The sequence below is a fragment of the Trachemys scripta genome, chromosome 16 (genome assembly GCF_013100865.1).
Source record: "Trachemys scripta elegans isolate TJP31775 chromosome 16, CAS_Tse_1.0, whole genome shotgun sequence".
Lineage (NCBI taxonomy): Eukaryota > Metazoa > Chordata > Testudines > Emydidae > Trachemys > Trachemys scripta.
In genome coordinates this window covers 7,604,173-7,625,743 of record NC_048313.1, presented here as the reverse complement: position 1 = coordinate 7,625,743, position 21,571 = coordinate 7,604,173, and the positions used below count along the sequence as shown (strand labels likewise).

At 67.0% G+C, this 21,571-nt stretch overlaps 3 protein-coding genes across 3 annotated transcripts in view; all 3 read left to right on the top strand.

The window, feature by feature from the left end:
* Positions 1-59: 59 nt before the first annotated feature.
* On the top strand, positions 60-1,043 carry LOC117888634 (caM kinase-like vesicle-associated protein; the record flags this gene model as incomplete). The annotated part of the gene is given in 2 exon segments (XM_034792202.1): positions 60-147; positions 573-1,043. Coding segments are annotated over 2 exon segments (259 nt in total), but the record flags the coding sequence as incomplete, so codon positions are not given.
* A 1,091-nt stretch (positions 1,044-2,134) lies between these two features.
* On the top strand, positions 2,135-19,399 carry UBA1 (ubiquitin like modifier activating enzyme 1). The gene is made up of 23 exons (XM_034792761.1): positions 2,135-2,282; positions 10,347-10,463; positions 10,846-10,904; positions 11,118-11,286; positions 11,431-11,565; positions 12,591-12,697; positions 12,942-13,032; positions 13,210-13,342; positions 13,603-13,700; positions 14,134-14,229; positions 14,588-14,743; positions 14,862-15,027; positions 15,243-15,439; positions 15,737-15,801; positions 15,889-16,084; positions 16,174-16,248; positions 16,569-16,758; positions 16,916-17,004; positions 17,248-17,340; positions 17,439-17,630; positions 17,870-17,971; positions 18,382-18,482; positions 18,777-19,399. Exons 1-23 carry the CDS (start codon positions 2,136-2,138, stop codon positions 18,910-18,912), a joined length of 2,910 nt encoding a protein of 969 aa, XP_034648652.1. The 5' UTR covers position 2,135; the 3' UTR covers positions 18,913-19,399.
* Positions 19,400-21,016: 1,617 nt separating this feature from the next.
* The window catches only part of LOC117888631 (transforming protein RhoA-like), a 6,546-nt gene continuing 5,991 nt past the window's right edge, over positions 21,017-21,571 (top strand). The window contains exon 1 of the mRNA XM_034792200.1: positions 21,017-21,175. The gene's annotated coding sequence lies outside the window, so the exon portion shown is untranslated. The remainder of the gene's footprint in view (positions 21,176-21,571) is intronic.

Sequence of the window (21,571 nt, the reverse complement as noted above, 5' to 3'; positions counted from 1 at the left end):
CCCCCCATCTCACCTGCATCCTCCCCCCACCTGGCCGCCCCTCGACACCGGCCCCGCAGGATCGCGGGCAACGTGGCTTCGGAAAAGAACCTCAAGGAGGGGGTCTGTGCCCAGATCGAGAAGAACTTTGCCAAAGCCAAATGGCGGGTGAGTTTCTCCAGGGGCGCTGGGGGGCGCTGTGCTGCGGGGGGCTGGGCAGGGGGCGCTCTCCTCTGGCAGTCGGGGCCGGGCGCTGGGGGTCGCTGTGCTGCGGGGGGCTGGGCAGGCAAGGCCAGGCGCCAGGGTGGGTGCCTTGGGGTGGGGCCCTGGGGGCTGGGCAGGGGGCGCTTTCCCCTGACAGGCAGGGCCAGGCACTGGGAGGGGTGTAGGGGGGCTGGGCAGGGGGTGCATTCCCCTGGCAGGCAGGGCTGGGTGCTGGGGGGCGCCATGCTGTGGGGTGGGGGGCTGATCCCCTGGCAGGCAGGACCGGGGCCAGGGGGTGCCGTGCTGCAGGGAGTGGGTTGGGGGGCACTGTGGGGGGACAGTGGGGGGAGTATTGTGGGGCTCTCTGACCCGCTCCCCTCTCCCCACAGAAGGCCATTCGAGTCACAACCTTCATGCAGCGGCTCCGCGCCCTTGAGCCTGGCGTCCAGCCCCCCATGTCGCTCCCCGAGGTGACGGTGGAGGAGCCCCGCCCCACAGAACCCCCCACCACGGAGCGACCGAGTGAGCCAGCGGGGCCCACGGAAGAAAAGACACAATAACCCCTTTGTACAGCTCCGTGCACCCGGATCGGACCCAGCGCCCCCTAGAGGGGAAAGGCCCCGGGGCCCATTCCCAACCTGGCTCTGTCCCCACCCCTGCCCCCAGCTCAGGACCGGCCCATGGGACTGGGCTGTGCATGTCCATCCATCCAGGCCAGGTGCATGTTTTCTGAAGATGCTATTTTAATACAGAAATCCCAGGCTGCCCCCTGCCCCCCTTGGACTTGATCTTGTCCCCCCTGCACCTACAGGGAGCCTGGAAATAACAAAATAAACAGAGATTCTGTCTCTGGCAGGTCACTTCTTCCTCGGTCGTCCCTCCAAGGGGGTCGGGGAAGGGCCTGGAGGTAGGACGGGAGAGAAGGATCTAACTGCTAGACGCCAGTCCCCTCCTGGTGCTGAGAATAGAACCCAGGAGTCCTGGTTCCCAGCACCGCTCTGCTCGAGCCCCAGCTCTGGGAGGGGGATGGGGGGAGAACCCAGGAGTCCGGGCTCCCAGCCCCCCCCCCCCCGCCCCCCTCCGCTCTAACCACCAGCCCAGGGCTGCCCAGAGGATTCAGGGGGCCTGGGGCAAAGCAATTTCGGTGGCCCCTTCCATAAAAAAAAAGTTGCAATACTATAGAATACTATATTCTTGGAGGGGCCCCTGCGGGCCCGGGGCAAATTGCCCCACTTGCCCCCACCTTTGGGCGGCCCTGCACCAGCCCCCACTCCCCTCCCAGAGCCAGGGACAAAACCGAAGGAAATGCCATGGCAAAAATGTTTGTTAAAAGACGACAATTGAGGTGGCCAAGCAACGTCTGGGGGGTTCAGAGACCCCAGGATTAATGGCAGCAGAAGCAGCACGCCTGGTAAATTCGCTCCAGGTGACCGCGGTCGCCTTCTCCTTCCCATCGACTCTGTAAGGCCACCGCCGCGTCTGGCACGGGATCTTCGCAAACCGCTGGGGGAATTGACGTGGTAGAGTGGGGAAACTGAGGCAGAGCCGTGTCTTCTTCCCTCACCGCACGCCTGCCAACTTCTGGGGCATCCTACAGCCCCAGACCCCTTCCCTGCACAGCCCTGGAGTCAGCCCCGGGGCATGGCCCACCCCAGGCGTGGCAGGAGGTGGGGAGCGGGTGCCAACCTCCCTCTGTGACGGAGTGGGGCCCAAAGGGGCAGAGTTAAGGGGATAGGCACTGGGGACCCATCCAGCCGGCCCCCCTGTCTGTCTGTCCCTGTTCCCGGGTGATCTGGCCCCCCTCCCCACGTCCCTGTCCGTATGTCTGTCCCTCCGTCCCCGTGTCTCTCTGTCCCTCCCTGCGCCCTCAGGACTACAGCCCCCAGTAGGCCCCGCGCGGCCGGGCCGGACCATCCCGCCGGCGGGAGCGGGGGTGCCGCGGGCTCCGAGCCATGCGGATGCGGGCAGGGGGGCGGGCACCCCCCCCCCCGCCCGGGATGGTTCGGCCCCGCGCCCCCGCGCGGCGCGTGGTTCAGCCCGAGCCCGGAGGGTCCGTCAGCGGCGGGAGCGGCGCGAGGGGGAGAGAGAGAGAGAGAGGGGTGAGCGGGGGGGCGGGGCGCGGGGAGCACAAGGGGCGGGGCTCTAGGGGTGCGGGGGGGCCTGGGTAAGGGGGGAGTAGGGGGGGCCCGGGGCAGAGGGGCCTGGGTAAGGGGGCGGGGCTCTGGGGGGCGCGGGGCGGGGTGGGTAAGGGGAGAAGGCTGGGGGAGCAGAGGGGGCACGGGGGTGGGGGGCACAGGGAAGGGGGGAGGGGTAGCTGGGGGGAGCAGGGGGGCCACAGGGGAGCAGAGGGGGAACGGGGGTGGGGAGGAGCGGGGGGGCACGGGGCTGGGGGGCACAGGGAAGGGGGAAGGAGAACTGGGGGGCACGGGGAAGGGTAGCTGGGGGCTTGGGGGTGGGGGGCACAGGGAGGGGGATGGGGAACTGACAGGCACAGGAGTTGGGGGAGCTGGGGGCCACGTGGCAGGGGGAGGGGTAGCTGGGGGCACGGGGGTTGGGGGAGCTGGGGGGCATGGGAGGAGGAGCTGGGGGGCATGGGGAAGGTGTGGGGGGAGGAGCTGGGGGGCACGGGTGGATGGCTAGGGGACCCTCAGAGATAGCCAGGGGGGGCGGGGGGGGGGGGGGGGGGGGTGCCCTTAGGGGGGGGGCCCTTGGAGGCAGGTAGGGTGGGGAGTGGGCACCCTGGGGAGCAGAGGGTAGGAGCGAAGGGACCCTTGTGGGGAGGATGTTGGGGAATGTAAGGAGGCAGGTGGGGGTCAGGAGGAGGAGGGGGGCTGGGGGGCGGTGACTGAGGTAGGACACTGGGAATTCACAGCCAGTGGGGCGAGGAGTATGGGGGGCACCACGGTGTGGCGGGGAGGAGGGAGATGGGGGCAGCATTGGGAGGAGTCGGGGGCACAGCTCTTGTGTGTGGTGGGGGGAGTGGGGCAAGGAGGGGGAATTCACTGCGTGACCCTGATGTTTTGTTATTAGGGGTGAGTGGGGACCCCCCTTTCTGTGCTGCTCCCCCCAAACTGTCTGGTTTGCTCCTCTCTGCCCAGAGAATCCTTTGTACCCCCATTGCATGGGGAGGGCTGCTTCGGCTGCCCCCTGAAATGTCTGATCCTTTGCTGAGGGTCAGCGACGCTCAACATATATCTAGCCCCCCACTCCTTGCCCCACGCTTCTGTGTAGTGTACTGGTTGGGAGCATGCTGGGAGCCAGGACTCCTGGGTTCTCTCCCGGGCTCTGGGAGGGGAGTGGGGGCTAGGGGTTAGAGCAGGGAGGCTGGGAGCCAGGACTCCTGCATCTTGGCTCTCCCACATGCTGCGTGTTCTTGTGCAAATAACTTCCCTTCTCCATGCCTCAGTTTCCCCACCTCAGTGCTCAGGGGAGACTTTCTCTCTGGCGGGGGAGTCCAGAAGGACCCGGGGTTGAAAGCTATGTCAGCCTTTCCCTGCCGGTCATTGATTGTCACTTGTCCCCAAACTGGCTTTTTGTTGGCCTGGTTTGGGGCTGATTGGAGCGAAACGGCTTCATTCGATGTTGCGAACGATGCTTTGCATGTGCGGGTCCCATTTCTTTGTAACCCCCCCCCCCCAGTCCGGTTTCCGATGGCTCCTCCCACTCGCTTGAGCTTAGAGATTCGGGGTACGAATATGGTCCTTGAAGGAGGTTCCCTCGGTGAAGATGGGGTTTGATCTGGCGGAGGTAGGAAGGGTTGAGCGTCCTGCCAAGCCAGTTATCACTGAGAGCCCTGCCCTGTGTGTGGAGTTGTGTGTTTCGCTCCCAGATGCGATGCTTTCGACACTGGTGTGAGGGAACACGGGTGGGATGGTCACGGGGTGTGATCCTGGGATGCTCTGGGGCGATCTAGACAATTAGCCAAAGGGCCTTTGACGAAAACAACAAATTGGTTTCTTGCAGCCAACAAGAAAAGAAAAACAAACCAGAGCTGGGAAATTCCACATGCAAAAACTTAGTTGAAAGTCAAAAAAATCCACCTAGGGAAAGTCAGACTGAAACCTGGTTAATGGGACCAAAACCACAGCGACTGCTGGGAAATTGCACCAGCAAAACGTAGATTAGGTTTGTGATCGTTTGGGGTATGGCCGAGCAGAGCCCTGTCAGGCCAGGCGCTGTGCAAGCCACTTGACTAAGATCAGGGCCCCGTTGTGCTGGGCGCTGCCCAGACCCCAACCGAGATCGGGACCCGTCGTGCCAGGCGCTGCCCAGACCCCCACTGAGATCAGGGCCCCGTCGTGCCTGGCACTGCCCAGACCCTAACCGAGATCAGGGCCCTGTCGCGCCAGGCGCTGTCCAGACCCCCACTGAGATCAGGGCCCTGTTGTGCCTGGCGCTGCTCAGTCCCTGACCGAGATCAGGGCCCTGTTGTGCCAGGCACAGGAGATGTTAGCCAGTGGGACTCCCTGCCACTGCCTGTCATTGACGCCAAGAACCCGGCCACTCCCCATCAGCTCCCAGGGCAACGCAGTGGCCAGGAGGGTGAATCCAGGGGAATTGTCCAGCCTGTGCCATGCGTGAGATTGGACGGCCTGGGGGTGCGGATCGAGCTGGATTCCCACCATCTCCCCCCATCCACCGAGGGCCCGGGGTTGGTCTCATCCAGGCTGCCGCGTTCTGGAAGTGATCGTGAGCCTCTCCCCTCAGGGATTAAACCCAACTTTAATTATTACTGGGGCTCTGAGCTAAAGTGGGGGGCAGATAACCCCTCCCCCTGCCCCAAGTAATTCCCCCTTCCTGTGTAGCTGGCCAGGGCTGGAGCCAGGACACCGGGCTAGATGGGCCCTTCTGATCCTGCGTGTGCACCTCTCCGGGCCCCATTGCACTACCCCAGAGTTTGAGGGCAGAAGGGGTTCCTAGACCACCCAGGCTGACCTCCCGGATAGGCCAGAGCAGGTCCGGGGGCTCTTCGCCCCCTCGGCCATTGCCCCCTCCCGAACTGGGCACAGGGCTGCAGGATCGGTCCCAACGGGAGGGAAAAGAGTCCTGCTCTAGGAATGCCTCCCTGTCCCCCCTTGCCAGACTAGGGGCCCTGAGCTCCCCCCTGCTGGGGCTCTGTGCTCCCCAATCTTCCCCTCACTGTTAGTTCCCCTCCTTTCTGGCGGGGAGGGAAGTTAGAACAGGGGGCCTGGGTGCCAGGACTCCTGGGTTCTCTCCCTGAGTCTGCTATGGGGCTAAAAGCAGCCACGCTGCCGTTCCCACTGGGGCTCTGAGCCTCACCCCACACGCCAGGGCCCAGTGGGCCAGGCTCCGCGCCGGTTTGAGCCGTGCCGTGCCAGCCTGCGTCATGGGAGCCGGGCTCTAAGGCTCCCGGACGTGGGGCTGGGTTTGCAGTGCGGCCGTAGCTTCCCCAGTGCGTACAGCGAGCGCTGGCTGGCTGCGGCGAGCGACCCGCTTGCAGTGGGGCAGGGGCCAGGCCGGGGAGCTGAGCGCGGGGAGCTGGGGCCTGTGCCCCTGGGGCGTGTGCAGGCGTGTGTGTGCAGGCGTGTACGGGGGCGGGCGTGTGCCTGTGGGCTCTGGATTTGCTTCAGCCTGTGGGGCCCACTTTGTGTCCAAACTTAATGAATGTCCCCATGGTTATCTGGTGGGGGGTGAGGGCCACTGCACTGTCCCACACCTGCCCCTTCCCCCTCCTGCCCCACTGCCCCTCCCCTCTCCTGCCCCCCAACCCTGCCCCATGCCCTGTCACCCCCTCTCCTGCCCCCCAACCCTGCCCCATGCCCTGCCCCTTCCCCTTCCCCCTACTGCCCCTCCCCTCTCCTGCCCCCCAACCTTGTCCCATGCCCTGCCCCTCCCCTCTCCTGTCCCCCAACCCTGCCCCACACCTGCCCCTTCCCCTTCCCTCTCCTCCCCTACCCCCTGCACTGCCCCCACACCTGCCCCTCCCCCTCCTGCCCCACAGCCCCGCCTTTCTCCTCCCCCACCTCTAGCCCTGCCCCTCCCACACCCTGTGAGAGACCGGAGGGGGCGTGGCCGGGTTGTGCATTATTCATGAGGTGGGCGGGGCACCGTCCCATCCGGGTCCCGCCGGCTCCTCTCCCCACATCCGGGTGTCCGCGCCGGCAGGGGGCGTGTCCCGGGTCACGGGGGCGGGCCGCCCTCCCTGGCAGCCAATGGGCGGGCGGCGTGAGCGCCGCGGGGCGCGTCGATCGGGCCGCGCGGCCAATGGGCGGCGGGGGGCGGGGCCTGGCGGGCGCCGCGAGCGGGGGGTTTTTGTTCCGGGCCCGGCAGCCGCCATCTTGTGAGAGGAGCCGAGCGGGGGAAGCGAGCGGGGCCGGGCCGGGCCAGCCTCATTGGTAACTGGGCCCCGGGCCGGACCCCCTCCCCCTGGACCGGACCCCGACCGGGCCGGATCCCCCCATAGACCGGACCCCCCTCCCCATAGACCGGACCCCGGACCGGACCCCCCCAGACTAGACCGGACCCCGACCGGGCCGGGCTCAATGGGACCCGCCCCTCCCCGGGCCGTAGCCCTCCCCTGAGCAGTGTCCCCTTCCCCCCCCCCCCACCCCGCCGGGGGCCCCGCCCCCGGGCCCCCCCCCCACCCTCCCCGGGTCTGACGGGCCCCTGGGGGCCCCCCCGAGGGAGGGATCTGGGGGACCCCCTGTATTCCTGCCCCCTCTGTGGGGTGCAGCTGTACGGTGTCCTCATGGGACCGTCACCAACTCCTGGGGATGGGTCTGAGCCCAGCCAACTACCCCACCCTATGGAGGGGACTGCCCCCCCCCGCTCAGTGTGGGGCAGGGGGGCTTGGGAAGCAGAGCCCTGGCTCGTGGCCCTTCCCTGCTCAGCTTGGGGGGCTGTGCTGCCTGTGGGACCATGCTGACCTTGGGCAGGGGAGCTGGGAGCCAGGACTCCTGGGTTCTCTCCCCGGCTCTGGGAGGGGAGTGGGGGCTAGGGGGTGAGAGCACTTCCCTCTGGGAGCTGGGGATAGGACCCAGGAGTCCTGGTTCCCAGCCCCTAGACTCACTCCCCTCCCACCTGGGAGTGTTCATTCCAGCTGCGTATCTGGCTGGCCCAGCCCTGCTTTCCCAGCAGCACTTGGCCTGGGGGGGTCTCTGGGGACGGCAGTTTCTATAGGAGGAAACATGACTCCAGGTAGTGGCAGAGCCGCCCAGCAGTCTGCGGCCTCCTGCTCCCGTGCCCAGCTGGGGCTGTTCACCCCCCAAGCCCATCTGCCATCCTGCCTGCCTTGGCTTGGAGGATTCTCCGTGACAGCCCCCGACTTCCCAGAGGAGAAGTCCTGGGGGATGCCGGACTAGCCCCTGGTGTGGCTGGCAGCCAGCTGCCGCCCCGCTCCCTGCCGTCTTGTGCCCTCTGAGCCTGCGGGCACCAGGGGGGTCACTGCATGGCTTGGTGTCGCTCATCTCGGCGCCTGGCGTGGCCACTGCCCGGCCTCTAACCCAGCCGAGGAGATGAGGCCCTTTCGCCCTTCTGGTGCCCGCGGGGGACGGGCTGGGATCCCGCCCTGTGCCCGAGGGCGCCGTTAGACGCGGGGGTCATAGCAAGAATGATTGTCGGGGGTGCCGGGGGGGTTAAAACCCTGTGGGCTGAGTGAGCCTTGCCTTCGTGGGGGGCGCACGAGACACTGGCTTCTTCTTCAGATTCATCGGCTCCCCTTCTGCTCGGTTTCCTCCGGCCTGACGGGCTGTGATCAGCCTGCGATCCGCCTGGTGGCTTTTTCTGGCCTTCAACGGCCTCTCAGCTCAGTGAGGGGACGCACGCGCCGCCGCTGAAAGGCGCTGGGTTATCGGCAGGGGCTGAGGCCTGGCGCGTCCTTCTCTGGAGTCCTGCTGGCACGCAGCCGCCGGTTCGGTGCTCCGGCCCAGCTTTGAAACTGTCCCTTGGAGCAACCGCGTCAGCGGACCGGCCCCCTGCCAGGTCCCGCTCTGCCCAGCTGAGCCAGACGCCTGGTCTGAGATGTCGCCTCTGCAGGGACCCAGTCACCCCCGCCGGGGTGTGCAGGGACACCCCCCCCCCCGCCTTTCCAAACCGAGCGGGTAAACGCCTTTAACCTGCCGCCATCCGCTCTGTGCCCGAACAATCCCAGTCTCCGTCCCGCTGCCTGTCTCTCGTTCCTCTCTTCCGCTCTCAGCCAGTGCTCGCCCTGTGTCTCAGGGCAGGGTGTGTGTGTGGGGATCACTTAGGATCAAAGCAAAAGGGAATTTGAACGCAGACCCAGTCCTAGGACAGTGCGGATGGGCGCGTGTTTTTCGGTTTTGGTTAAACATGTGGCTCGGGCACAGGGACAGGGCAGTTTTCTGTCCAGCCCAGTGTCCTGTCTATCACAATCCAGTCTGCTGTGTAGACCTCCCCTGCCCCTCGGTTACGGGACAGCCTGCAGGTGGCCCCTTGGGGAAAACGAAGCCGATCTCGGGCCTCTGGCGGGAGCCTATGGCCTGCTTGCCGTAGTTCGGATCCTGTCTGGGCCCCCGCCTCCGGGAATCCTCCCAGCCCTCGGGGTCCATCACATGCACCAAGGAGTGAGATAGTCACCGGGGTTGAAATGGAATGGAGCGAATGGGGCGCGCGGCGGGTTCGGGCAGCAACCAGAACAGGCTCTCTGCAGACTCAGGCGGTTTGCTATCACGACACCGGCTTTTCTCCACTGTTGCGGCTGCTTTTCAAAAGGAAAGCGAGCCCTTGGAAACCGTTAAGAGGTGATCTGCCCATCCTCCCCTGTGCTATTGCAGGATAATTCCAGATGAGCCTGTAGTCAGTCAAAACTGATGGGTAAGGTGAGGTTTTTAATGGATGTACTTGGGAGAGATTGTTCTCAGCGGTCTCTGAAATGCGGCTGCCTCTGGGGCGGGGCGAGGCAGCCCCTGTGCTGCTCTGGTGAGCACTCTCCTGTCAGTACAAGCGAAGGTGTGAATTTAAACCCTGGGTGTTGTTCATGCCGCTTGGGAAGGGGTTTCAGTTTAAACAGGAAAAAGCCGGGGTTATCCCGGGATAAAGCCGGTCCGACTTCCCTGGGGGATACGGGACTGAGCAGTTGGCGTGGCTGGGGTGTCCTTGTCCATCTCGCCGTGGGGCTCGTGGGATGTCCGTGCCGTTCCGTCCCGGGCGCTGGGGCTGGTGGGTTGTTTGAGTCCGCCTGGAATTTCCATGTTTCTCCGCCCTGGGCTGGCTCTGCCGCAGGGCTCGGACCGTTTAAAGTCGTCCGCCCGCCGATGACTTTCAAAGAGCTCTGGTCTTGGGTGAGCTGAAATTAGCAGGGGAGGCACCCCGGGGCCCCAGATTGGGGTTAGCTCAGCCCTCGGCGGCGATTGGGGTGGAGGTGGGGGGCGGTTAATTACCAGAGGACCAGTCATTAGGAGAGCCGTTCCCCAGCCAGCGATCTGAGAGATTTGGGGGACAATCAGCTCCCAGTGTGACGCGGGGACTGAAAGCCTCTGGCAAGCTGTCCCTGTGCGGCGTTACGTGTGGCTGTTCCACTGCTGCCCTGCCCCAGAGGAGGCTGCATGTTCGGGCCGGGTGTGAATCCTCTGAAGTGAGCTCATTCAGTCCGGTGGATCAGCCCGTCCCTACCTTGCACTGGCTCTGTTGGCCGGCTTGCCAGGGAGAGCGGGCTGGTGCAGGAGCGGGGTTGAGCTTGGCAGAAGGCGGATGAGGCTGGGAAAGCCCCTTCGGGGAGCCTAGGGATGCGTCTGGTGCTAGCAGAGGGGGCGGGAAGCACCACTTGAATCCCGACACCTCCGATCCCCCTGCAGCTGTCTCTGCCCACGCGGACGGTGCCAGGCTGTGGGAGGGGAGTGATCTGGGGTTTCCCTTCTCCCCCTGGGGTGCTGAGCAGGGACCTAGGCCCTGCCTGGGCTGTGAAATGAGTCACCGTCCCCGCTGAGTCACCGCAGGCCCTGCCCGACCCAGCCCCTGGCTCTGTAGAGAGGCTCCAGGAACCGGCACAGCCACTGCTGCGGCCACCTCTGGGTAGCAGCTGCCCAGTGCCCGGCCCTGCCTGCCGGGGAGAACGACCCCTGCCCAGCCCCCGCCCTGTGTAGGCTCTGCTCAGGTCTGCGGTAGCCGCGTGGTTCCCCCGGTGTCCCCCAGGGTTGAGTGTTGGGGGGATGTGGGCTTTGCTGTGACCCTCCCCTCCCCCCCAGATGTCCAGCTCGCCGTTGTCCAAGAAGCGCCGCGTGTCTGGATCTGAGCCGAAGACGGGTTCGAACTGCTCCTCTGGCAACTCCGTACAGAGTGACCCGCGCACAGCGCCCGCCAACGTGAGTCTGCGGGGCCCCCGGCGCCCCCCCCTTCGCCCCTCCCCTCCGAGATCCCTCGCAGCCGTGCCTGGGGGGTTCCTGACGTGCTGCTAACCCTGCAGTCGGGGGCCGCCCAGCAGGTCTCGGGTGGGTGGGGTCCTGCTAGCCTGGGACCAGAACCAATCCTGGCCTGCCCTGCCCTCAGGGGTCCCCCCCTGCAATGAGCCCCTTCTCCCCCAGATGGGACCCCCAGGGTGTCCCCAGCCCCCCTGGCTCAGACTCAGGGCCCAGTGAGCGCCACAGGTTGGGGGCATGTCCCGGCCACAGCGAGCTCCCCGCTGGGCCTCCCCCCCCCACCTCCCCTGCACAGGGCCCTGCTGACCTCTGACCCCTCTGCTCACAGGGCATGGCTAAGAATGGCAGTGACGTCGACATCGACGAGGGCCTGTACTCCAGGCAGCTGTAAGTACCAGCAGTGGGTGGGGCACCCCCAGAGACCCCCGCAGGGGCCCGTCTGCCCGCCCACCCCGGAACAAAGCCTGTTTCCCCTGTCTGGGAAACTGAGGCTGGGGGGCGCGGTGCTGGGCGGTGGGTCACGCGAGGTGTCCGTGGCGAAGACAGGACTGGGCCCAGGGGCCCTGCGCCGCGCCTGGCCTGACCGCGCCCTCCCCGCAGGTACGTGCTGGGCCACGAGGCCATGAAGCGGCTGCAGAACGCCAGCGTCCTGGTGTCAGGGCTGCGGGGGCTGGGCGTGGAGATCGCCAAGAACATCATCCTGGGCGGCGTCAAGTCGGTCACCCTGCACGACACCGAGCCCGCCCAGTGGGCAGACCTGGCCTCCCAGGTAGGTGCCCGGCCGGCCTGTCCGAGCCCTTCCTCCCCTCCTGTGTCCCCTGGCCTCCCAGGGCTCCGTCCCCTCCCGTCTGTCTGTCCTGTCACGCCCCACCTCTCTCCCGGATCTCCCTCACCTCCCGCCCTTGCCCCCTAGTTCTACCTGCGGGAGGAGGACTTGGGGAAGAACCGGGCCGAGGTCTCCCAGCCGCGCCTGGCCGAGCTCAACTCCTACGTGCCTGTCAGCGTCCACACCGGGGCCCTCACCGAGGACTTTCTGAGCCCGTTCCAGGTACCCGGACGCCTGGGTTCTCTCCCTGGTGCTGGGAGGGGAGTGGGGTCTGGTAGTTAGAACTGGGGGGACTGGGAGCCTGAACGCCTGGGTTCTCTCCCTGGCGCTGGAGGGGAGTGGGGTCTGGTGGTTAGAACTGGGGGGACTGGGAGCCAGGACGCCTGGGTTCTCTCCCTGGCGCTGGGAGGGGAGTGGGGTCTGGTGGTTAGAACTGGGGGAGGGGGAGGAGGGGGGACTGGGAGCCAGGGCTCCTGGGCCGGTGGGGGGAGGGGGAGGGGGTGGGGTGGGGGAAGAACCGGGAAGAGGTCGCCCANGCTGGGAGGGGAGTGGGGTCTGGTGGTTAGAACTGGGGGAGGGGGAGGAGGGGGGACTGGGAGCCAGGACTCCTGGGCCTGTGGGGGGAGGAGGAGGGGTTGGGGTGCAGGCCGGTGCTGAGTGAGGGCTGAGGGAGGTGCAGGCTGGAAGATGGGGGCGGGGAATACAGGCTGGGAGGGGCTGGGGCTGGGGGGTGGGATGGGGGTGCAAGCCAAGGGGGCTCTGGGTGGGGTTTGCACACAGGCTGGATGGGATGGGGGGGCACAGAAGGGGCAGGAGAGGTGCAGGCTGGTTAGGGACACCAGCTGGGGGTTGTCTGGGTGGAGTGGAGGTACTGGTTGGTGCTGGAGGAGGGACTGGGGGCGCAGGCCAGCACACTGGGGAGTGGGGTGTGGGCGGGTGCAGGGCGGCACTTGTGGGGCATTGGGGTAGATGGGGGACACCACTGAGGGGCTCCGTCTGTGGGGTGGGCCGGGTGGCCGGCTCTGGTATTGCGAGGTTGGCACTGACAGGGTCCGTGTGCTGGGTGGGCGGCGCAGGCCGGGTGGGGGACTCCGGGGGCCCGGCCCAGCACTGATGGGCTCCGGGTGGGGTGGGCCGGGTGGGGGGCTCCGTGGGCCCGGCCTGGTACTGATGGGCTCCGGGTGGGGTGGGCCAGGTGGGGGGCTCCGGGGGCCTGGCCCGGCACTGATGGGCTCTGTGTGCCGCAGGTCGTGGTTCTCACCAACTCGCCTCTGGAGGAGCAGCTGCGGGTCGGGGGAATCTGCCACAGCAAGGGCATCAAGATGGTGGTAGCCGACACCAGGGGGCTCTTCGGGTGAGTGCCGGGCTGGGGGTCCCTCCCTTAGCCGCCTCGGCCCCTTCTCGCCGGCACTGGGGGGTGGGGGCGGAACCGGACCCTGGGCTGGGAGGGGCGCGCCGGCTGTCCTCGGGGAGATGGGGCTGTTGGGGGGCTGGGGCCCTGGGGACAACTCTGCCTGGGTGGGGAAGAGGCTGGAGCCTGGGGGGGGGGTGTCTCGGGGGCTGGATTGGCTGCTCCACGCTCACCCCTCTCCCCACAGCCAGCTCTTCTGTGACTTCGGGGACGACATGGTTGTGACAGACACCAACGGGGAGCAGCCGCTCAGCGCCATGATCTCCATGATCACCAAGGTAATGCTGGCCCGGACGCCTAGGTTCTCCCCCTGACTCTGGGAGGGGAGTGGGGTCTAGGGGTGGGGGGGGGGGGTGGAAGCAGGATGCCTGGGTTCTCTCCCTGGCTCTGGGAGGGGAGTGGGGCCTGGGTTCTGTTCCTGGCACTGCTGGGCTCATCCCTCTCCGCGTCGGCAGGGCTGCCCGGGGGAGGTGACCTGCCTGGACGAGGCTCGGCACGGCTTTGAGAGCGGGGACTTCGTCTCTTTCACGGAGGTGGATGGCATGAAGGAGCTCAACCACTGCCCCCCCATGGAGATCAAAGTGCTGGGTGAGATGCTGGGCACCCCCAGGGAATGGGACGGGGGGCTGGGGGGTGCTGTGCCGTGGGGGGCTGGGCAGGGGGCGCTCTCCCTGGGCAGTCGGGGCCAGGTGCTGCGGGGTGCTGTGCCGTGGGGGGCTGGGCAGGGGGCGCTCTCCCTGGGCAGTCGGGGCCAGGTGCTGGGGGGTGCTGTGCCATGGGGAGCTCAGCAGGGGGTGCTCTCCCTGCCCCGTGCACCCCATGTTGCTGACCCCTGCTCTCCCCCACAGGGCCCTACACCTTCAGCATCGGCGACACCAGCAACTTCTCCGAGTACGTGCGGGGGGGCATCGTCTCCCAGGTCAAGATGCCCCAGAAGATCAGCTTTGTGAGTGGGGCCTGACCTGCATTCCTGGGGCGGCTGGGCAGCCCTGGGCCCTGGCTCTCCCCCAACGTGGGGGTGGGGACCTCGACTCCCGGGCTTGGGGGCCCAAGGGGGGGACGGCTGCTTCCCCAGCTCCTTCCTCACCTGCCGCCTCCAGCCCGGGGCCAAGGGGCAGCTCGGCAGTGGGGACAGTGTCCCCTGGCGAGGGCAGAGTGGGGGATTGCAGGGTCCTTTCTGCCCTGGGGATTTGGGCACCGCCCTTTCCCTGCAGTGGGGGAACCGTAGTCACTGGAGTTGGGGGGAAGGGTGGTTCTCTGCTCTCTGGGTGCTGCCAAGCTTGTGTCTGTCATCAGTAGGGTTCAGANGCGGGGAGCCCGGCACTGGGGTAGCCGCGGGTCGGGATTGGGGGGCACCGGCGGAGCTGCGGTGACTTTCTCTCCCCTCTCCCCAGAGGAACAGCCGTTACGATGGGCAGATCGCCGTGTTCGGGGCCGACCTGCAGGCCAAGCTGGGGCAGCAGAAGTATTTTCTGGTGAGCGCGGTCGGGTTCCCCCTGGACTCCCTGGGCCCTGAGGGGTCCCCCCATTACCGCGGGGTCCGGAGCGCCCGGACCTCGGCCCCACAGCAAAGCCCCTCGGTGTGAGGGGCTCAAAGGGGTGAACGCTGCCCCCGGGGGGACGAGCCGGAGCGGCTGGGCCTCCGGAGTCTGACCCCAGCTCCTTGGAGGCAAACGCCCGGGAGGAGAAACCCAGCTGCTGGCCCTGGGGCCGATGCTCCGTGCTGGGGGGCCCCGGCCCTCGGCATGTGCCGCCGGGCGCTGAGTTTGGACCCCGGTGCGGCCGGCCTTCCCCCGGCGCTGACCCCTCCCCCCCATCTCGCCCCCTCCCCAGGTGGGCGCCGGTGCCATCGGCTGCGAGCTGCTGAAGAACTTTGCCCTGCTGGGGCTGGCGTGCGGGGACGGCGGGGAGGTGACCGTGACCGACATGGACACCATCGAGAAATCCAACCTCAACCGCCAGTTCCTCTTCCGGCCCTGGGACGTCACGGTGCGCTGGAGGGGCTGGGGGGCGGGATCTGCGAGTGGGGGGGGGCTGGGAGCCAGGACACCTGGGTTCCATTTGTATCTCAGGCTACTAACTCTGGGTCCCGCCCCCCGTCCCCCAGAAAATGAAGTCTGACACCGCAGCGGCCGCGGTGCGGCAGATGAACCCCAACATCCACATCACGAGCCACCAGGACCGCGTGGGGCCCGACACGGAGCGCGTCTACGACGACGACTTCTTCGAGGGCCTGGACGGCGTGGCCAACGCGCTGGACAACGTGGACGCCAGTGAGTGACGCGTGCGTGGGGCCGTCCCCCAGCCGCATCTCAGCACCATGCCAGCCATCCTTGTGTGCTGTTATATGTGGCTGTTCCCCAGTTGCCCCGCCCCAGAGATGGCTGCATCTCAGCGCCGGGCGAGCCGTCCCGGCCCCCCACCGCTGTGGTCCTAGGGCCACCTGCCCTGTCATGCTGGTGCTAACCCTGTGCGCCTGCCCCCCCAGGGATGTACATGGACCGCCGGTGCGTCTATTACCGAAAGCCCCTGCTGGAGTCTGGCACGCTGGGCACCAAGGGCAACGTCCAGGTGGTGATCCCCTTCCTGACGGAGTCGTACAGCTCCAGCCAGGACCCGCCCGAGAAATCCATCCCCATCTGCACCCTCAAGAACTTCCCCAACGCCATTGAGCACACGCTGCAGGTGAGCGCCCGGACGCCGGGGTTCCCTCCCTGCGGGGCCGGGAGCCAGGACGCCTGGCTTCTGCCTCGCTGCTTGGGCGGGGAGTGGGGTCTGATGGGTCAGAGCCTGGGGGCTCGGAGCCAGAACGCCTGGGTTCTTTCCCCGGCTCTGGGAGGGGAGTGGGGGCTAGTGGTTAGAGCGGGGGGGCTGGGAGCCAGGACTCCTGGGTTCTCTCCCCGGCTCGGGGGGGCTGGTGTCTAATTTATCTGACTTCCCTGGGGGGTGCCCCCACCCCGGTGACTCTGCTCTGTCCCGCAGTGGGCCCGGGACGAGTTCGAAGGCCTCTTCAAGCAGCCGGCGGAGAGCGTCAACCAGTACATCTCGTGAGTGGCGGGGGGAGGGGGGCGCGGCCCCCTGGGGGCGGGAGGGTCTGGGGGGCTGCCCCCTCTGAGCCGTGTGTGTCCCCCCAGAGACCCCAAGTTCATGGAGCGCACGCTCAAGCTGCCGGGCACGCAGCCCCTGGAGGTGCTGGAGGCCGTCAACAAGAGCCTGGTGAGCGAACGGCCCCGGAGCTGGGCCGACTGCGTGGGCTGGGCCTGTCGCCACTGGCACTGTCAGTACAGCAACAACATCCGCCAGCTGCTGCACAACTTCCCGCCCCACCAGGTGAGCCCCCGCCCGCCCCTCTGCCCCCCCCAGAGCCAGCAGCCCCTCCGGGCCCCGGCTCTCACCCCGCCCCCTCTGGTGTCTTGCAGAAGACCAACTCCGGCACCCTGTTCTGGTCAGGGCCCAAGAGATGTCCCCACCCCCTCACCTTCGACAACAGCAACGTGAGTATGGGGGGTGTCATTAGGGGTCAGGGTTAACACCCGTCCTCCCTCCCTCCCTCCCTCCCTCCGCCCCCAGCTCATGGATTACCAGGTTAGGAGTCAGGGTTAAAACCCATCTGTCCCCCCACATGGATTACAGGGTGGGGGTGTGATCATTAGGGGTCAGGGTTAATGCCCATCTGTCCCCCACACTTCTGTGCATGGATTACAGGGTGGTGTTGTCGATAGGGCTCAGGGTAAACGCCCCCCTGCACACGGATTACAGGGGGTGGGCCTTCATTAGGGTTCAGGGTTAACACCCATTTTTCTCCCTCCCCCAGCCCCTGCACATGGATTACATCGTGGCGGCGGCGAATCTCTTTGCCCAGACCTACGGCATCACGGGCACGCGGGACGTGGGCGCCGTGGCCGAGCTGCTGCACCAGGTGCAGGTGCCCGAGTTCACGCCCAAGTCCGGCGTGCGGATCCACATCTCGGACCAGGAGCTGCAGAACGCCAATGCCTCCGTCGGTACGGCGTGGGGGGCCGTCCTGGTGCGCCCTCGGGCACCGCGACTCGGGGGTGGGGGGTCTGCTGCCATTAGGGCTGGCCCCTGGCGTGGAGCCTGGGGCCCCTTGTGGTCGTGGGTGTCCTTGCCAGGCGTTCATGGGCTCTGCTCTGCCCCCAGACGATAGCCGGCTGGAAGAGCTGAAATCCAGCCTGCCCAACCCGGAGGACCTGCAGAGCTTCCGCATGTACCCCATTGACTTCGAGAAGGTGAGCCGGGAGGGGCCAGGCCCTGGGAGCCCGGGCCGGGATTGGGGGGGGTGCAGGCCAGGCCCTGGGAGCGAGCGCTGGCCATGTGTGGTGTTATCTGCATCTGTTCCCTGGCTGCCACCCAGAGGTGGCTGCATCCCACCACTGGGCAAGCCATCCCTGTGCGATGTTATATGCGGCAGTTCCCCGGCTGCCCCACCCCAGAGGTGGCAGCTTTTCCCTCTGACCCTCTCTCTGGTTCAGGACGACGACGCTAATTTCCACATGGATTTCATCGTGGCGGCGTCAAACCTGCGGGCTGAGAACTACGACATCCCACCCGCCGACCGGCACAAGGTGGGCAGCGGCCTCAGCTGGTTCGGGGGAGGCAGGGGGCTCGCTGCGGCGCTCTGCTTCCCCTCCCGCCCCATGCTGATGTCTCTGCCCCTCCCCAGAGCAAGCTGATCGCTGGGAAGATCATCCCAGCCATTGCCACGACGACGGCAGCGGTGGTGGGGCTGGTGTGTCTGGAGCTGTACAAAGTGGTGCAGGGCCACAAGCGGCTGGAGTCCTACAAGAACGGCTTCCTCAACCTGGCCCTGCCTTTCTTCGGCTTCTCCGAACCCATCGCCTGCCCCCGCAATAAGGTGGGTCCACAGTGTGCCCCCCCCCCGAGGGGCCCTGCTCCTGCCCCCTGACTTGCCGCCCCCCAGGCCCCAGCCCGTATCCTCTGCCCCCCTCAGAACAAGGTGGGTCCCCCCAACCAGTGCCCTGTCCTGTGCTCTGCCCCCGACATACGACAAATGGATACGGAAGGGTCTGGTTTGGGCTGGTCTAGGGGTTCCCCCCCCTCGGCATCTCTGACCCCTTCTCCCCCCGCCCCCAGTACTACGACATTGAGTGGACGCTGTGGGACCGGTTCGAGGTGCAGGGGGTTCAGCCCAGCGGGGAGGAGATGACGCTGCGCCAGTTCCTGGCCTATTTCAAGGTGAAACCTGGGTGGGGGTGTCAGAGCGCGTGCGGGGGGGGGTGTGTCTGGGCATTGTCTGATTTCCCCCCCTGCCCCGCAGAGTGAGTTCCGGCTGGAGATCATCATGCTAAGGGGGTGGGGGGCGGAATCAGGGTTTCTGACCCCCCCCCCCATGGTGGGGGAGTCAGGGGGCTGGTTGGGGGGATGGGGAGCTGAGGGAGGTTGGGGGAGGCAGGGGGGATCTGGGCGCTGTCTGACCCCACGTCCCATCTCCATGCTGACCCCCCCCCCTCGTCCCGTCCGACCCCGCAGAGCAAGCACCGGCTGGAGATCACCATGCTGGGGGGGCAGTGAGGGGGGGGGGTCAGAGCTGATGGAGGGGGTTTGGGGGGGATCTGGGCGCTGTCTGACGACCCCGCCCCCCGCAGAGCGAGCACCGGCTGGAGATCACCATGCTGTCGCAGGGCGTCTCCATGCTCTACTCCTTCTTCATGCCGCCCACCAAGCTGCGTGAGCGCCACGACCAGCCGTACGTACCCGAGGTGCCCCTGGGGGGGGGGTGCCCGCTCCCTGCGCGCTGGGCCCATTGTCAGCCACCCTGGGGGGGTGGGGCAGGGTCCCCCTCCCTCTGGGGCAATTGGGGGCCGGGTTTACCTGGTTTGGGGGCTCTCCCTGGTGTCTGGGGGGATCAGGGTGGGGGAGTCCCCTCTCCAGGGGCTATCCTGGTCCCGGGGGTCTGCCCATTGGCTGCAGGTCATGGGGGGGGGTCCCCTCTCTCGGGGGCGTCCCCACAGGCTCCGCCCTGACTATGCCCCACCCCCAGGATGACGGAGATCGTGACCAAGGTGTCGAAGAAGAAGATCGGGCGGCACGTCAAGGCCCTGGTCTTCGAGCTCTGCTGCAATGACGACAGCGAGTGCGACATCGAGGTGCCCTACGTCCGCTACACCATCCGCTAGGGGCAGGGCCTCCCCACGCCCCGCCCCCTGGGCTCACGGGGCGGGGCCTCCCCACACCTGCCCCCCACGGTTAAAGTGATGCAAAACATGGACAAAAGGGCCTCCCCCCAGGAATTGGTCTGAGGTTTGGGGCTGAGGAGGGGGGGGGGTCCTGCCCCCCTTCCCCGCTGGGAACCCCCCCCATGATCCTGTTCATGTTCTTGAGGCGCTTTAACCCCGCCCCCTTACTGTTAGTCGTGTTGTCTTGACTCCGCCCCTGCACCCCCTCCCCCCACACACTCACTTGCTCACCGATGGGGGATGGGGTGTCTCTTGCCCTGCGGTGCCGGTTCTGTATGGGGGGGGGCACGGCAGCGGGGGAGCCCTCCCCCCTGCTGCTGGAGCTGGTGTCCGTCTGCTGCTTGCCCGGCCAGCGGTGGCGGCTGGGGGGGGTTAGTGCAGAACTGGTGAGAGGAATTACTGAATAAATAGACGTTTGCAAAACCTGCCGGCGCCCCCACGTCTGGTCATTGGTGGGACATGGGGGGTGGAGGGGATCACTGCCCCCTGGCATTTGGCAGCTGCCCCCCTAAAACAGGCCAGGCCCCAGGCACTGCGTGGGGGGCAAATGGGCCTAAGGGAGAGGGTCAGGGGAGGGTGCTCCCTAGCCTCCCCCCTTCAGGGGTAGCCCAGATCACAGTTCTGTTCCCAGGGTGGGCAACAGGCTGACAGGGCAGCCTCTTTCTCCAGGTGGTTTATCTCCAGGGGGCCCTTGGGGGCTGGTCGATCCCTCTGAGCTGCCCAGCCTGGTTGGGCGCTCTCGTGTGGGGCAGCTGACACCCCACCCCCCCACCTCACATCCTGCCTGGGCCCACCTATGGCCCTCACCCGTCCTGCTGCTAGGGTGGGATGGTGGCCTGAGCTTCTGTCTCCCACCCCTTTGCCCTGCCCTCTCCCTCCGCTGCTGTGAGGAATCATGTGGCAATGAGTTCCCCAGCTCCCAGGGCCTGCGTAGTGAGAGGAGCCCTGGCCTTGGGCTAATCTCAGGACCCCCCCCCCCCCCCCCCCCCCCCCGTGTGGCTGTGTCATTCCCCTGGAGGCTGGCAGGGGCCCGCCACTTTGCCGTCTCCTCATTGGCCGGGGAGCCCTCACCCTCCGCTAGCCCGGCCCCAGCAGCCGGCCGGGGGGGCGCTGGGGCAGCTCTCCGAGCACTGGGGCTCGCTTGTACCCCACCCCTGCATTGCACTGGGCCCAGATCTATGCAAAACCCTGGGGGGGGGGGGGGGGGCCCCGTTTCTTCTTGTGCTACCTAGCCCCTGTGGGCGCTCAGTGGGGGGGTTTCCTGGGGCTGGAGGGGGGGTGGGGCTGAGGAGCTCCTGAAGCGGGGTGCTGGGGGAGGGGTGTTAGGGGACATTGGGGGGGCGGGGCCTCGTTTCCATGGAGCCCGTCGACATGAGAGTAACCGTGTCCCGAAGAGGCGGGAAGCGCGGCCATTGGCCCGCTCCACGTGTCAGTCGCGGGCCTGGGCGGGGCTCGGAGGGTGCCGGCCTGTGGGCGGGGTCAGGCGTGGGACGGGGGCTGCCATTGGGCGGGCCGGTGTCCCCATTGGTTGCTTTGTGCTGTCAGTCAAAGTGATTGGCGCTACTTTGAGCGGCGGGAGCCCCGCCCTGCAGCGGGATTGGCGAGGAAGATGCCTCCCGCCCACCCCTTGGCCGGTTCGCGGGACGTCTCATGCCTTGGCGGGACCTTCAACCCTGCCCTCCGACAGCGGTTGGATGGCTTGCTGGCCTAAACCTGTCTCATTGGCGTCTTCGCCAGTCAATCATGGGCTTGTGAGTTTATTGCTCCGCCCTCTAATGATGATTGGGTTAACTCTAAAATGGCACATCCTTATTGGTCCTCTACGCCGTTTCTCAGAATGTGGGCGGGGCATAATTCGGCAGGTTACGTCGTGTGGTGTGATTGGGAGGCCAAGGGTGTCAATCAAAAGAGGCGGGGGCCGAAAGCTTTCTCCAGCCCCGCCCTCCGCGGGGATTGGGTGGATCTTGGGAGCTCTTGGTTTCCATTGGTTGGACTCGCTTGCCCATCACGGAACGGGCGGGGCTTCGAGATGTGGCAGCCCTGCCCACCGCTGGGGATTGGCGCATGCGGGTACTTAAAGCGTCTGCTATTGGTTGGCGCGGGGTGTCCGTCGCGCCGGGTGGGCGGGGCTAGGTTGAGGAGGTGGTTGGAGCGTCCGGGCGGCGGCTTAGCCGGCAGCGGAGGTGGCCGAGAGAGCCCGGCGGTGAGTGGGGCCCGGTGCGGGTCAGGGCGGGCGGGAACCGCGCCGCCGCGGCCAACGGGGCGCTGGGGAGCGGGGCGACGGTTGAGGGGGGGTGGGAGTCGTTCTGCGCATGCGTCGCTCGCGGGCGGCTGGTGTTGGGTGAGTGGGTGCGTGTGGTGGGGGAGGGTCACGCGCCCCGGGGTCGCGCGGCTTGCGGGAGGAAGCGGCAGCTGATTGGTTGGGAGCCGCGGGAGGAGGCGTGGCCTGGGAGGGGTCAGCGCGCGGCGCCGGGGGTGGGGGGTGTGAGGGGGGGGATAGAATCCTGGGTGCGGTCTGGAAGCTTCGCTGCGCATGCGCGGCCGAGGGGGTTGGGAGAGCGGGCGCGAGCCACCTCCCTTCCGGGCCGGGGGGGGCGGG